Source organism: Pipistrellus kuhlii, unplaced genomic scaffold, assembly GCF_014108245.1.
Source record: "Pipistrellus kuhlii isolate mPipKuh1 unplaced genomic scaffold, mPipKuh1.p scaffold_m20_p_11, whole genome shotgun sequence".
In the NCBI taxonomy this organism is placed as follows: Eukaryota; Metazoa; Chordata; class Mammalia; order Chiroptera; family Vespertilionidae; genus Pipistrellus; species Pipistrellus kuhlii.
In genome coordinates this window covers 42132408-42148074 of record NW_023425416.1, presented here as the reverse complement: position 1 = coordinate 42148074, position 15667 = coordinate 42132408, and the positions used below count along the sequence as shown (strand labels likewise).

The 15667-nt window shown below is 41.6% G+C and overlaps 2 protein-coding genes across 4 annotated transcripts in view; one reads left to right on the top strand and one right to left on the bottom strand.

Annotated features, from left to right (window-relative positions):
* Positions 1-14952, bottom strand: part of FBXL2 (F-box and leucine rich repeat protein 2) — a 54101-nt gene extending 39149 nt beyond the window's left edge. For 2 of the 3 annotated variants that reach the window (XR_006741149.1, XM_036431771.2), the window contains exons 1-2: positions 14865-14952; positions 5680-5741 (exon numbers count right to left, since the gene is read on the bottom strand). Coding sequence is in view for 2 of the 3 variants with exons in the window: in XM_036431771.2 (XP_036287664.1) it covers positions 5680-5741; positions 14865-14867 (65 nt within the window). In the remaining variant the exon portion in view is untranslated. Of the gene's footprint in view, positions 1-5442; positions 5537-5679; positions 5742-14864 lie in introns of all 3 variants that reach the window. The other variant, XM_036431770.2, reaches the window with a different exon arrangement.
* Positions 14866-15667, top strand: part of SUSD5 (sushi domain containing 5) — a 55255-nt gene continuing 54453 nt past the window's right edge. Inside the window, exon 1 of the mRNA XM_036431711.2 lies at positions 14866-14932. Coding sequence (XP_036287604.2) covers positions 14866-14932 — 67 coding nt within the window. The remainder of the gene's footprint in view (positions 14933-15667) is intronic.

The window sequence follows — 15667 nt, the reverse complement described above, 5'->3', positions numbered from 1 at the left end:
AACATTACTAGAATTCAGGAAAATTCAAATCAAGAGAACAATGAGATGCTATTCTTCAGACATGTAACAACATTAAATGTTGGAAAGGATGACACATCTTATCAATGTAAACTGATAAGACCACTTTATAAATATAATTTAATATTACTTCATGAAGTTAAATATTTGTATAGCCTGTGATCCTCAGCAATTCTACTACTAGAGAAGCTTGTATATTTGTACAAGACATCTGCAAGGATGTTGGCAGGAGCTAAACAAAGCAATATGGATCACTGTGAGCAACATAATTTTAAGTGAAAACCATGTTTCAGAAGATATATTTTTTTTAAATAAAGTTAAGCATAGTAAACATATTGTAAGTTTCTGATAATACGAATATGATGGTGAGGAGAAAGGGGAATGGATGGATCAATGATGAACTGTATCATTAACCAAGAATTAGAATCCAATTCTGTAATCCAATTTAACTAGTTTTTTTTTAAAGTTGTAGTAATCATCCCTGTATATACATCTTTGCTAATACATCTGCTCTTAGCAAATTCCTAGAAATGGAATTTGTGAATATGTACATTTAGCACTTAGAATTTTCCCCCCGTGGCCCCACAGAATAGTTACAAATATATTCCCAACTCTAAAGTGCCTGAAGTATCTGTCTCCTACCTCTTTGCGAAAACCTGGTATCATCAAACTTCATTTTTTTTACCAGTCAGTTGAGCAATACGCATTATTTTGATTTAGACTTTATACTTAAATATGGGCCTGACTGAGCATCTTTTTATCGGCCATTTAATTTCTTCCTTTGTTCATACTTCTTCAAACTCTTTTTCTAAGAGCTAATCCACTTTTATTATTAATAATTTTAATAATTTTCGCTTTATATATATATTGAAGAATATAATCCTTGCTTATAATATATATTCCAGTTACTTCAACCACCACTCTGCTATTTATCTTTGCCACATTTAATATTCATACAGTCAAATTTACCAATCTTCTCAGTTGTAACTACTGAACACAGAGTTTTTAAGTTAACAGATCTCTAACATAACACAATCGCCACAGATTCATCCTATCTGTGGAGTTTTATTGGTGTTTCATGCCATCTCGGTGTAGCTATAAAAAAAAAAAAATCCAAATACATCATCAGAGTTTTAATGTATAAGCATCACTCTAACCCAGACTGAAGAAATTTTGCTGTTTCTATGATCTGGCCTTAATTGTCAACCCTGAAATAGTTAATATAATAGTATACAGAGGCAATAAAAAGAATGGGCCTATAAGCTTCTGTATCTGATTCAACACATTAATTTAGTCTTGTTTTGCTTTATGCAAGACAAATACAACTATGAAAATGAATGAACAACAACAAAAAAACTCAATAAAAAAGAAAAATTTGAACAGATGCTCCAACTTGAAATTGCAGACCTCCCCCCCCCCCCAAAAAAAAAAAAGAAAAAAAAGCAGCTTAGGTAGGATTTTCAGCTGCCTTGGAATGAATATAAGGTGTCACAGACAGCAGGAGGTGGAGACACCAGTCCTTGAAGAAGTCCACGGAGTGCTGAAACCAACCAGCAGGAAGGACGCCCACTCATGATGCCCAAACAGGAATGAGTCCTTCACCGCACTGCTCCCCAAGGTCCCAACATTACCCATAAGCACTGGGCTGTAACTTAATGATTGCAACAAAACCCACAATTATTTTTGCCCACAGAATTGGCTTCTAAATTTTAGAAAAGGAAAATTTGGAAATTTATGTGCCAGTCATTTTATAATTTTCCCTGGCAAACTACTAAACTGGCAAATTAGATGTAATTGTGTTGTTGATTTCATTTGCTCAGAATTATTAGGCTCAGCAATCCTCTTTGGGGCAATCAAAACTTCCTTCCTCAAGCCAACGAACACTATTAGTGCTTAATTATGTCATGTATCCACATACATTTAAAAAGGGAAGGAAATGACATAAAAAATGGTGATTTAAGTTTTTAAAAATATCTCTGAAAAGAGATTTCACTATTGTACCTAACAAGAGCTTTGTGTTTTTAGAATGTTTAAAAATATTTACTCCCAATAACAACAAATTAAATATCCCCATTGTTATAAGCATCACAAAACTGACTCCCAAGGAAGAGTGAAATTACAGGCTGTATGGCTGAACTGTGTGAGGGCGAAGGGCAGAGAGGAGAACCTGAGTACCTTTAATTTATGAGTGAAAGCCGGGTAGAAAAAGCAAAATTACAAAAACGTGTTGAGTAACAAACTGAAAATGGGCGGTAAAAGAAATCTGTGAGTTAATAACACTGAGTTGTTTTAAAACTAGCAAGAAGATGATCTGATGAAAAAAACTCACAGATTTTTCCAAGTGATTCAAAGTAACATAAATAGATGAAGAAAAGCACATAACCCCAGGTCATGCTTGTGAATGGGCCAAAGAGGAGGCTGTGGCTTCACTTGATGTGCCCAGTGATGGGAGCTGGTAGAGATTTAAGAGGGTGGTGACAGATGCAGTAAAAATGTCAGAAAAGAAAATGACCTCAGCTACAAGTAAGATTCTCAAGTCAAAGAACCACACCTATTGATGAAGTAAGACTGCTAGTGAGCTGGAATTCAACAAGAGCAGAAACCACAGCCTGCAGCGTCACAAAGAAGCCTACAATAGGAAGCTAAAACATAAGCCTAGGACAAACCAAGTATGAAGGCATCATTTAACTGAGCAAAAATAACAAACACTTAAGCTCACAAGGCGGAGACCATTGCACGCGCTGGCGTGACTGGGGAATTGCCTGATGGCTGGAGGAGGATGGCTGCTTTGGTAACAGGCTCAGACCCTTCAGAAGTTTGTTCAGAAAGGTTAGCGAGGCAAAGGGAGAGCTACTATTACTTATAATACAAAGTCTGAGAGTAAAATGGCAGAAATGGTTAAAGGCCAACAAAAACTAAAATACCGTATTGGCTACAGTTAGTTTTGAGACTCATGAACCAGAGGCGACCTGTATGGCAGCACTTGACAACTTAAATCCCCCTTAGAGGTCCCAAAATAAGAACACAAGTGAATAGATACATTATGTATATTTGCTCTCAAATGGCAATTTTAACAGAAATTATCTATGTATGAGCCTTGTGGCATAATTCAAAAACTGTAACTCCAGGATTCTTAACAGCTAGCTCCATCATGGATCTTTAAAAGAACTACAAGTTGTAAAACAGCAGTTCAGAAATCACACTAGCACAGAAATATAGTTCCCTTCCCTTTATTAAATACTAGAGGCCTGGTGCACGAAATCTGTGCGTGTACAACCAGGGCCATCTTCCCTGGCTGCTGGCAGCCAGGCCACCCCCCGCCGCCGCCGCCCACCCTGGTTCCCTGTCCACCCCTGGGCGATTGAAGCCTGACTGCCAGGGGAAGAGACTGAGAGGTCAGGCGTTCCCACCCACTCGCCGGCTCCGCACCCTGCCGAGGGTTGTCCTCTGTGTGTGGGGTGACTGGCGGGGTGGGGACCTTGGCTTGGTGCCACCCACATCCCATGCCCGCCACCCACCCGGGGAAAGACACCAAGAGGTGGTCAGTGCATCTCCTAGTGACTGGTCGAGGGGTCGTTCTGCCGTTAGGGTCAATTTGCATATTACCCTTTTGTTATATAGGATATTTTTATTGATTTCAAAGAGGAAAAGAAAGGGAGAAAAACATCAATGATGTGAATCACTGATCAGCTGCCTCCTGCACGCCCCCCAATGACTGAACCACAACCTGGGCATGTGCCCTGGACCAGAAATCAAACCGTGACCCTCTGGTTCATAGGTCGATGCTCAACCACTGAGCAGCACCAGCCAGGCAATATAATTCCGCTTTGTGTTTTTTGTTTGTGTGTCTGCTTGCTTGCTTGTTCAATAGATAGAAACTGTTCCATGACTGAGTACGGTATAAAAGCTAAACCTGCCAGAAGGGAAAGCATACTAAGTTAGCAGCCTCGAGTCACCTACAGCAGCAGTGCTCACGAGTGGAGTTTAATCACACCCCACGAATGACTAAGATGGGTCAGCCTGGAGCTGGTTCTGATTCCTCAGAGTAAAGATGACATATTCGTATTACAGCTCGATGTCTGTGCCACGTGTGCAGACCAGGAACAAAGCACTGGACAGTAGGGGACACGTCCATTTTGCAGTGTGTTGTAGGTGGCATCCCTACAGTTGTCTACCAACAGCCTGCCCACCCTAACCCGGTCATATTGGTTCTAGCAGCTTATGACGCCAAACCAAGATCTTGCGGGTTTATATGATAAACATATCATTCCTTCCTTACCACTGGCTTAATTTTAAAATGCCCTAAAACTGCCAAAAATATTGTCTGACCCAAACAACTATTTGTTTTACTGAAATAAAATATAGTTGATGCCTTTTTTTAACATGATCCTGTCATGAGTTAACTTTCCTTTTTGTTAACAGAGTAGAGTGAGCTCATGACAACAGTGACAAACAACACCTGATGACTAATGAGATACCCTCGGAAGCCCCAGAAATGTGATCACCACCACAAAGAAGCTAAGTCCTCACTCCGTTTCTGGCTCAAGAAAAAAGTCTAACACACTGTGGACAGCAAAGGTTAGTCAGCTGTGGCATTTACAGTGACTCTGTGATGAACTCCAATATGTAAACAGAATTCATACTCGTTCCCTAGAAGTTAACATGAGATCTAGCACAGCCAGGGAATGGAGTCATCTGGTCAGTCTCTTACTGTGTGTCAGCATCTCCCAAATTTTTTCCCATGGAATATTAAGGGTGCCATGGTGAGTTTAAATGCCACAGCTATCCATGAGGGAGCATCGCTATGCCTATTGGCTTACTAAGGCTCTGAGAAGTCACGCAGTGAAGAAATTGGTTTTGTTAACCTAGTGTTTCCCATACTTATTTGTTCACTGTTTTTTTCGTTTTATTTGGTGAAACATCAAGGATATGAGAAGAGTCTAGGAAATGCTACTCAAAGATTACCATGGATATACGTACTAATAAGTAAAATGTAACAACCAAACTAAAATAAGATTTAACTGATGATTCAGAGTACTGAAGGAAAGTGCAGTTCAGGGTCAACAAATATTAGTTGAGAGCTCTACTTGGTAAAAATGACAAGGAAAATGCCATTTGCTACATATTCAGGGATGCCAGAAACCAAGAACAAAGAGCATAGTTTCTGTAGTACATACTGTCACGTAGCACACAATTCTCATAAAATGTTTAAAAATATATCAATATTGGAGCTGAGAACGTTTTAAATGCTCAGTAAGAACATAAATTACTTCTTTTAAAACCAATTTATTAGAAAACAACTAAATGTCTAGGATTTCAGGAGCTCAGAACCTTAACAAGTCTCTCCTTGAGTTATGGACTACATTGGAATTATCTACTGATACCAAGACAATGGCACCTACTGAAGATTATTACAATACTTACCACATTACAAAAAGAATCCAGACCAATGCTATGTACATACTTAGTACATTCTGGATTAGACCAAGTAAAATTTAACAACAAGCTGAACAGCATTCTATAAAACAAAAACAAAAAGTCGGTTAGGCTAATTCTGGCTGTTTTTCTGTGCTACGGACTCACAGTGAGAAAGAAGACTGTCTTGGAATTTCATGACGGAACCAAATCTGAGTTCTTTATCTAAAGTTTATCTACATTTACCTTAAAAGAAGTTCTTTTGGTAACTTTCTGTTAATAAGGCCTTCATCATTATTTGAGAAAACCTAAAGGAAAAAGAAAAAAGGAAAACTGTTAGTGCTCCTCAATCAAATTTTTTTTTAAGTTACGTGTTTCTTAGATCAGAACAGCCCCAATCACTGTCCTGTAGGTATGACACCAATTTCATAAAGCCACCACACTTTAATATGATAGCTATAAGAATAGTTTATACCCTCTCACTGTTTTTATAAAAACAGTAATATCCATTTTTATACTACTTTGTATTGGCAGTTCTAACCAAGGTTATTAGGCAAGAAAATAAATAAAAGGCATATTGATGGAAAGGAAGAAGCAAAACAATCTCTGTTTATAGGTAACAATTTTGTACCAGTATATAGATAATTCTAATATGTAATAGAAAATTCTATCAGAACTAATCAAGGAGTTCAGCAAGGTTGCAGGATACTATATAAAATATACAATATAGTTATTATATAAAAATAAATTATATTTCCATATATTAGCAATGAGCACCTGAAACTGACATTAAGAAAACAATCTTATTTACAACAGCATTAAAAAGAATAAAATACTTAAGAATAAATTTAACTAAAGAAATGCAAGACAGCCCTAGCTAGTTTGGCTCAGTGGATAGAGCATTGGCCTGCGGATTGAAGGGTCCCAGGTTCAATTCCAGTCAAGGGCACATGCCTGGGTTGCTGGCTCAATCCCCAGTAGGGGGTGTGCAAGAGGCAGCCAATCAATGATTCTCATCATTGATGTTTCTATTTTTCTCTCCCTTCCTCTCTGAAATCAATCAATTTTTTTTAAAAAAAAGAGGGGAGGAGTACAAGACATATATTGAAAACTTATATAAAACATTGAGAGAAATTTAAAAAGATAAATACACTCACATCCCATGTTCACAAATTGGAACATTTAAGTGGTTAAGTTAGCGACATTCTCAAACAGATCCAAAGATTTGATGAAATCTCTATAAAAATGCCAGCAGCCTTTTTATTGAAAAGTTTAAAAGTTGATCCTAAAATTAATATGGAAATGCAAGAGATCCAAAATAGCCAAAATAAAGTCATGCACTGCCAGATGATGCTTGGGTCAATGAAGTACCACCTATACAATAGTGGTCCCATAAGATTATAATGGAACTGAAAAATTCCCATCACCCTAGTGATATCACAGCCATCATAACATCGTAATGTGATCATTACTCATGTCGTTTGTGGTGATGTTAGTGTACAGTGTTTATAAATTGTGGAGGAATTGGAACACTCATACACAACTGATAGAGCCATTTTGGAAAACAGTCTGGCAGTTCCTCAAAGGTTAAACATTAAGTTACCATATGAACCAACTATTCCAACAACAGGTAATATATCCATATAAAAACTTGTACATGGCTATCATAGCAGCATTATTCATAATAGCCAAAAAGTGGAAATAACCCAAATGTCCATCAGCTAATGAATAAAGTGTGGTATATCCATACAATGGAAAATTATTCACCAGTCAAAAAGAATGAGATACTGAGAACCCAAGATGGCAGCATAGGTAAACATACCTAAACTGTGGCCATGCACAACAATTTCAAAACTACAACTAAAAAACAAAATGTCTATCACCCAGACCCACCAGAGGGCTGGCTGAGTGGAAGCTCCACACCAGTCAGAGAGAGGAGCATTCAGTGTACAAACACTGAAAAGCTGAGGTACAGGGGCGCACGATACGGGCTGGCGATGGATCCCAGCTGGCGGCGGGTGTTGCTTTCTTCAACCCAAAGGGGAGAAGCTGGACTGTCTGCCATCAGGTCGGAAAATGAGGGTGGATGGTTTGCAGAGCTACACAGAGGAATAATTGTTTGCTGTGCTGGGCAGTGAGACTCGAGGCACAGGATGGCTCACTGCCAGACATTGCTGTTTGCCATGCCCTAGCCTAGTGATGCCCTGAGACACTGGCCTGCACAATCTACAAACACACCCAAGCTCTAAGCAGCGGCCTTTGCATATGAATGGCCTTCACTATCACTGCTAACTTGCAAACAACAGCTCAGACAGCTCCATAATCTACAAATCCCAAGCAGGGAGGAGAGGACTATAGTTCTTGCTATAGCTCCTACAGCAGGCGTCTTCAAACTTTTTAAAGTGGGGGCCAGATCACGGTCCCTCAGAGAGCTGGAGGGCCAGACTATATGAACTACTAATTCCTACTGTAACACCTTGGCTGCGCTCACTGCCCAAAAAACCTGGTGGGCCGGATCAGACTCCTCTGAGGGCCACATGTGGCCCGCGGGCTGTAGTTTGAAGACGCCTGTCCTACAGGGTGACCTTATACAGTAGCTGACCTGTACCCCATTGGAGATCCAGAAGCCAGTGTACCTAGTGGTCAGTGTGAGAAACAGATTTCAACTCCTCACATCCATAAGCGACACATTCAAGAGGCAGACTCAGTGAGCACCAAAGCCCCACTAAAACAAGTCCTGCACCATGAGCGTGTCTCCAGTGCAGCAGTTCTTCTATTATAAACACAGCGGGTCCCCACACACAATTCCTCCCAGGGTACCAACAGCAATCAAGACTTAATTACACCAAGACTTTGCATTCAGCCCACAAAGGGATGTACCAAGACCGTCCACCTCGGGTGATTGGGGAGGCTGAGTTACTGGTCCCTGTGGATCACCTACCACACAAAGCCACTCCATTAACACCAGGAAGCAGCCAAAATGCAGAGACACAGGGAAGCATGTCGCAAAAGGGAGCAATGGAGGAAAGCAAACTACGGGATGACATGGAGCTCAGGACCACATTTATAAGGTTACTCAAAAATCTTCTAAAAACTGCTGAGAAACTTGATGAGACCTTCAAGGACCTTAATGAGAATGAAAAAAAAAAATAATTAAAAATTAAAAAAAAAAAAAATGGAAAAGGACCAGTCAGAAATTAAGAATACACTGTCTGAAATAAATAATATACAGAAACTCAACTAAGAATCAAACCAAAGAACTGAAATACGAGGAAACAAAAAACACCCAACCAGAAAAACAAAAAGAAAAAAGGATCCAAAAATATGAATATAATGTAAGGAGCCTCTGGGACAATTTTAACTGTACCAACATCAGAATTTTTGGGGTGCCAGAAGAAGAGAGAGAGCAAAATATTGAAAACCTATTAGAAAAAATAATGACAAAAAACTTTCCCCACCTGGTGAAAGAAATAGACTTACAAGTTCAGGAAGCGCACAGAACCCCAAACAAGAGGAATCCAAAGAGGACCACACCAAGACACATCATAATTAAAATGCCAAGGGCAAAAGACTTTTAGAGAATCTTGAAAGCAGCAAGAGAAAAACAACTAGTTACCTACAAGGGAGTACCCATATGACTGTCAGCTGATTTCTCAACTAAAACTATGCAAGCCAGAGGGAGTGGCAAGAAATATTCAAAGTGATGAATAGCAAGAACCTACAACCAAGATTGCTCTACCCAGCAAAGCTATCATTCAGAATTGAAGGTCAGACAAAGAACTTCACAGACAAGAAAAAGCTAAAGGAATTCATCACCACCAAACCAGGATTACATGAAATGCTGAAAGATATTCTTTAAGAAGAGAAAGAAGAAGAAAAAGGTAAAGATAAAAATTATGAACAACAAAAGGACATCAAATACATATCTACCAACAAGTAAATCTAAAAATCAAGTGAATAAAAAGTCTAAAGAACGGGGGGGGGGGGGGGGGGGGGGGGGAGAATCGAATATGTACACAGATTATAATTTAATTTTTAAAAATTTTTAAAAAGTCTGAAGAACAGAATGAATGGACTGGTGAATATAATGGAATCAGGGACATAGAAAGGGAATGGACTTACAGTTCTCAGGGGAAAGAGAGTCTGAGGGGTGTGGGAAGAGATTGGACAAAAGTCTTACACCTATGGATGAAGACAGTATTGGGGGGTAAGCGCATGGAGTGGGGCGGGCAATCAGGTGGAGGGGAGCTATGAGGAAAAATAAAAAAGGAATACCTATAATAATCTGAACAATAAAGATTTTTTTTTTAAAGAATAGGTACTAATATATATTACAACAGAAACGAGCCTTTGAAATACTATGTCACATGAAAGAAGATACAAACAAAAGGCCACATGTTGTATAATTCTGACTTCACAAAAACTTTCCCAGTCACTGCCCTGTTCCACCTCCTTAGACACCTCTGCTCCAGTCCCATCCCTTTCATAGCCACTCCAGTGCTGCAAGTGGCAGTGCTGAGGCAGACAGTACAGGGTACAGGTGAGACACAAAACGAGGTAGGGAAGGCAGAGGCCCATGGCTGTTCCTATCTGAGTTTTGTTGGTCTGTGGAGGGGGGGCAGGGTGGTGGTGGTGAGGAGGGTAGTCAAGTAAAACCTGCAGGTGTCACTAGACATTACAAATAGAGAGTTTATCATAAAATAAAAAAGAACTTGCTGGCTCAGCTGATAAGAATCCTAATCTTGGTGTAGTACATTTAAGCCAGGCACTAGGCACATTCTTTAATTTGGAAAGAAGCCATGGTATAAAGGCTAAGAAGCCAGATTTTGAAGACCGGTTGAGTTCAAATCCTGGCTCTGTTACTGGCCAACTATTTGACCTTGAGCAAACAGCCTAATCAATCTGAGAATGTTAAATGGGTATAATGCCAATCTTCTAGGGATAATGGCAGGATTAAATGAGATGTGAAATAATCAGCCTAAAACTAGGCAAGTGAAAGGCTCTATGAAAAAGAATTATTGTTACAATTACTAAAAATTATGCTCCCCAGTGCAGACAAAAGGGAGACCAAGTCCAGCCGGCCCGGCTCAGTGGTTGAGCATCGACCTAGGAACCAGGAGATCATAGGTTCAATTCCCAATCAGGGAACATGCCCAGGTTTCAGGCTCAATTCCCAGTGGGTGTGTGTGTGTGTGTGTGTGTGTGTGTGCGCGCGCGTGCGCGCGCGCGCAGGAGGCAGCCCATCCACGATTCTCTCATTGATGTTTCTATCTTTCTCTTATCCCTCCCTCTCTGAAATCAAGATATATATGCCTATAAAGAAAAAGGGAAACCAAGACTGTCAAGAGAAATAAATAAATAAGAGAAACCTCTTCTTTTCACAATCTATTAACACAGATCTCATTACATAAGCTCTCTTGACTATATGGCAAATAGACCAAAACTGTCCTTCGACATCAGATATACTTTATTGTAAAGTTTCCCCTCCACCTTGTGCTTCCCAACACCAGCATAGAAAGGAAAGTGCCAAAACAGGAGCGGAGCCAAGAGAATAAATGAAAATGGGAAGACTGTATGATCAAGTATTAAGCACTAACAAAAACGTGATGGCCATCAATGTCCTAATGCACATTTTGACCCACATGAATTAAAATTCAAACCATTGCTTGATGTTTTTTTGCAACAATTTTAGAACATACAACTAAAACAAATGTAAAAATTACTATTAGAAAAAAACTTGGAAAACAAATTTTTTAAATATATTTTTTTTTATTTTTTACAGAGAGGAAGGAAGAGGGATAGAGAGCTAGAAACATCAATGAGAGAGAAATATCAACCAGCTGCCTCCTGCACACCCCCCACCAGAGATGTACCCACAACCAAGGTACATGCCCTTGACCGGAATCAAATCTGGAACCCTTCAGTCTACAGGCCGACACTCTATCCAAAACAGTTTCGGCAGAAAATAAAAATTTTACTTTTTAAACATTTTATCCCAAGTCTAAATGCCTTTATATAAGACATTGGTCTTTGTGATTCACAAAAGGTAGGTGTCATTTCCTGAACATAATCTGAAATGACAGGAGGAATATTCGATACTATTACAGCCATGAATATGAACCCTAATCTAATAACCTGTCTTCATCAATTCCTCCTCATTTCATCTTTGTGAAAGAGGGGAGGGAGAGGGAAAGGGGGGAAAGACCAGGCCAGGCGACTCTGCTCTGTAGCATCTATTCCAGTGCCAAGAACAACAAAATACAATATTCATTAAGTGCTCAAAACATTAAAATCTAAATAAGAAAACTACTTTCCTAACATATATATGGCAAACATATGGCAAACATATACTGTACCATATAATGATACAGTATATATTACAGTATAATCCAGTGTTTACATTATCAGGTTCTATGACAAAGTGCCTGATTTTGAAATGTGGCTCAATATATCAGCTGGGTGACCTGGGCAAGTTACTTTACCTCTCTGTGCCTCAATTTCCTTGTCTTTAAAATGGAAAAATGGTATCTTCCTCCATAGGGTTGTTGTGATGGTTACATAAGACATAGGTCCTTAGAAAATCTCTCACACATAGAATATACAAAATAAATGTCAGCTGTCACTATTTTTATAGAAGCAATACAAGAGGCTTAACTACAGAAAATTTCATAGAGAAAGAGTTAAAACAGAATTCCAAAATTCACATGCAAAGTCATTTATCAGCTTCTAAAGTTGTGTGTTTAAAAGCAAGCATTTAATGACGGGTAATGCTATAATCTTGAATACAGTTTTGGGGATCATATAGGCAGCCCCCTCCTGTCCCCTCCTATACCAACCATTCATTTCCCACCTTCCTTGGAGCCCACACATCAGCTTTTCACTCAACTGAATTCCTTCCAAGAAATAAATTCTTAATGTTTAACAATACACAAAAAGCAAAGCATTTCTAAATCTAAAAGCAAAGCAACCACTAATATATTACAGCAAAATGCTTTTATTTTAGCATCAATAAAACTCCAAAATTCACAAGTGAGTAGAGGTGAACTGTGGGTCAGAATAGAATGGGTGGAGGAAAGAGAAGAAAAAGAAAATGGCCAATAGGAGGAACACAAGATTTCAGAGAGCTATGGGCACTAATTCCTGAATATGCCTCCTTTCTCCCTACTATATCTGTCAATGTATGTAAATAAAAACCTAGTATGCAAATTGTCCCCTTGGGAGTTCGACCAAGACATGGGGAGTTTGACTGCTCACTATGACGTGGGCTGACCACCAGGGGGCGGCATGGAACGAAGGAAGGCCCTGATCAGCCCTGATTGCCTGCCAGGCCTAGGGATCCTACTGGTGCTCAAATTTCATGCACCGGGCCTCTAGTAACATATAAAAGCAAATCACTGCTAGATTTAAAACATAAGAGCTTGCCAAAACCGGCTTAGGTCAGTGGATAGAGCGTCAGCCTGCAGACTGAAAGATCCCAGGTTCCATTCTGGTCAAGGGCATGTGCTTTGGTTGCAGGCACATCCCCAGTAGGGGGGTGGGGGATGTGTGCAGGAGGCAGCTGGTTGGTGTTTCTCTCTCATTGATGTTTCTAGCTCTCTATCCCTCTCCCTTCCTCTCTGTAAAAAAAAAAATCAATAAAATATATTTTTAAAATAAATAAAAAATAAAACACAAGAGCTTGGTAAAATTCATTTTCTGAAAGTCTTTCTGGCTCCATTCATTTGTCACGTTAAAGCAGTTAAGCAGTCAAAAGAAACGCAAAATAAAGACATTGTGTTATTTGTGGTTGGTGTGCTTTTCCTGTTACCAACAAGCTGCTCACCTGGCACTTGTTTTCTCAGGGCCAATGAGACATAAAGACCATCCACCTTCTCCTCCTCCGATCCCTCTCCTTGGTAAAAGCCAGAGCCTGCCAGGGTTCCACATGGTAGGTTCTCTCTCCAGAAAGCCAACTGGCACTTGAAAAGCACCCTGCACCCTCAGCTTATTCATACTTCCACTAATCTACACTAAATCACTGATGGTTTAAAACAAACACCTCAAACCCCAGGGAAGGAGGGGATCGCTGGCAGTAAGAGGGAAAAATCAACCAAGGGACTTGTGGGCATACATATGAGCCTCATCAATGGCCACAGATAACAGGGGGGTGGAATATGAGTGGAGGGTAGGGGATAAGGGGGGATAAGAACACATATGTAAAATAATAATAATAATAATAATATTTAAAAAAAAAACATGAACAAACAAAAAACTGTTTCTTAAAAACAGGCATCTCCTTATTACCACCCACCCCCTCTAAATCAATATCCTCCAGTGGTCGGCAAACTCATTAGTCACCAGAGCCAAATATCAATAGTACAACGACTGAAATTTCTTTTGAGGGCCAAATGTTTTAAACTTTATCTATATAGGTAGGTACCGTGTTAATTAACTTAATTAGGGTATTCCTAAGCTGGCCTTTGCTTAAAAAAAAAACAAACCTCAAGGGGCCAAAGAGCCGCAAGGGGCTCGCGAGCCGCAGTTTGCCGACCACTGTACACCAAAGGTGTGTCCCCACGCAGAGTCCTCTGACAGCCTTTGGGGTCCTGTGGGCGGGGGGGAAATCCATCTTTGGCTGGCAGTTCCCTGAATCCTGTCCCTCTAAGTCAGGGTTTAAAAGCGAGCTTCCCGGGGGCCAGGTGGCATGCCCACCCGAGTTACTGGGCCGAGGAGTGACTGACGACGCACACAGCTTCTCTCCATCAAATCCCTGCGGGTGCTGCACCCGAATGAACACCGCCAGCTGAATGCCCCCATTAAAAATAAAAATTAAAAAAAAGGAGGGGGGAAATCTCCAAAATTACAAGTTTAAATTCTCACGTACTAAGAAGAAAAACAACAACCTGCCAGAGAAGGATGGATGAGAAAGAAACACACACACGTATTCTATTTTTTTTTTTAACGTAATCTATCACTGCAGAAACCAGACAGGCAGCAGCACAGAGCCTGCAAGAAATCGTGTCCATACGCATATATAGGCTTTGGATGATACGCATCCTTTTTTTTTTTTTTTTTTTTTTCACCACACCCTCTCTGGGCGGCTTCCCAGGCCATCCTCAGCCAAAACAGCGTCACGCCGTCTGTCCGGCGGTCCGCAGGGAGGAGGGTGGGGGGTCCCAGCAGCGACCCAGACCTCCCCGGGCAGAGAGAAGCCGGGCCGCGGGCGCCAGGGGCCGGCGGGCGTCCCGCGTCCTCCGGGGCCCCCTCCCCCGGGCCCGCCCCGCGCGGCCCGCCGCCCGCCGCCCGCCGCCCCGCAGGCCGCGGCCCGGCCTCCCGCGACCCCGCCGCCGCCGCCGCCGCCGCCGCCCGCCGGGACCTCGCAGCCGGCCTCGCGGGGACCGGGCCCGGGCGGGGCCGGGCGGGGCGGCGGGCCGCGCGGGCCACACACTCACCATGGCGGACAGCCGCCAGCGCGCCCACAGCCCGGAGTCACACGGCGCCGGCAACGCCCGTTGTCCTGGTGACGCCAGCTGGCCGCCCCGCCCCGCCCCCAGGTGGGCTCGGGAGGCTGCCATTGGCCGGCGGCGAGCACGTGACGCCCACCGGGTGGTGCCCTTTGGACCGCCCCCTCGCCCCCCGCTGGGCCTGGGCTCTTGGCCTTCCTCGTTTGCACCTGGTGGGCCCATCATTACCCTGGAGGACCTGGATACTACCCTCACCTGATAGATAAACCAGGCTGCCTGGTTATTGTGGAATTAAAAAAGAAACACACACACACACACACACACACACACACACACACACACACACACACACACACACGTGCCCATTATGCAAGAAACAGTTGACACAGGTGATACGTGATTCGTCAAGACGTTTTTTTAAGTGAACTATAACGAGGAAAAAGAGAACAAAACCATGCTAAAGCCCAGCACCTGAGGTGACCACTGCTTATATTCCAGTTTATCTGCTTCCAAGCTTACAACGTAATTCATTTTATATTACATGGTGTTCTTTAAAATGGAAGCAAACCGCCCTCACCGGTATGGCTCAGTGGATAGAGCATCCATGGCTTTGCCCAATAGATGCCTTCGGTATACCTCCACTTGTGAAAACTAAAATGTCTCCAGGCCTTCCCAGATGTTCTCAGTGAAGAGTCACTGCGCTAGGGTGAACAATGAGGAGCAGAATTGCTGATTTGAGTATCTTTAGATTTACTACACAGAACCAAACTGCATTCCAAAGGACCTGTGAC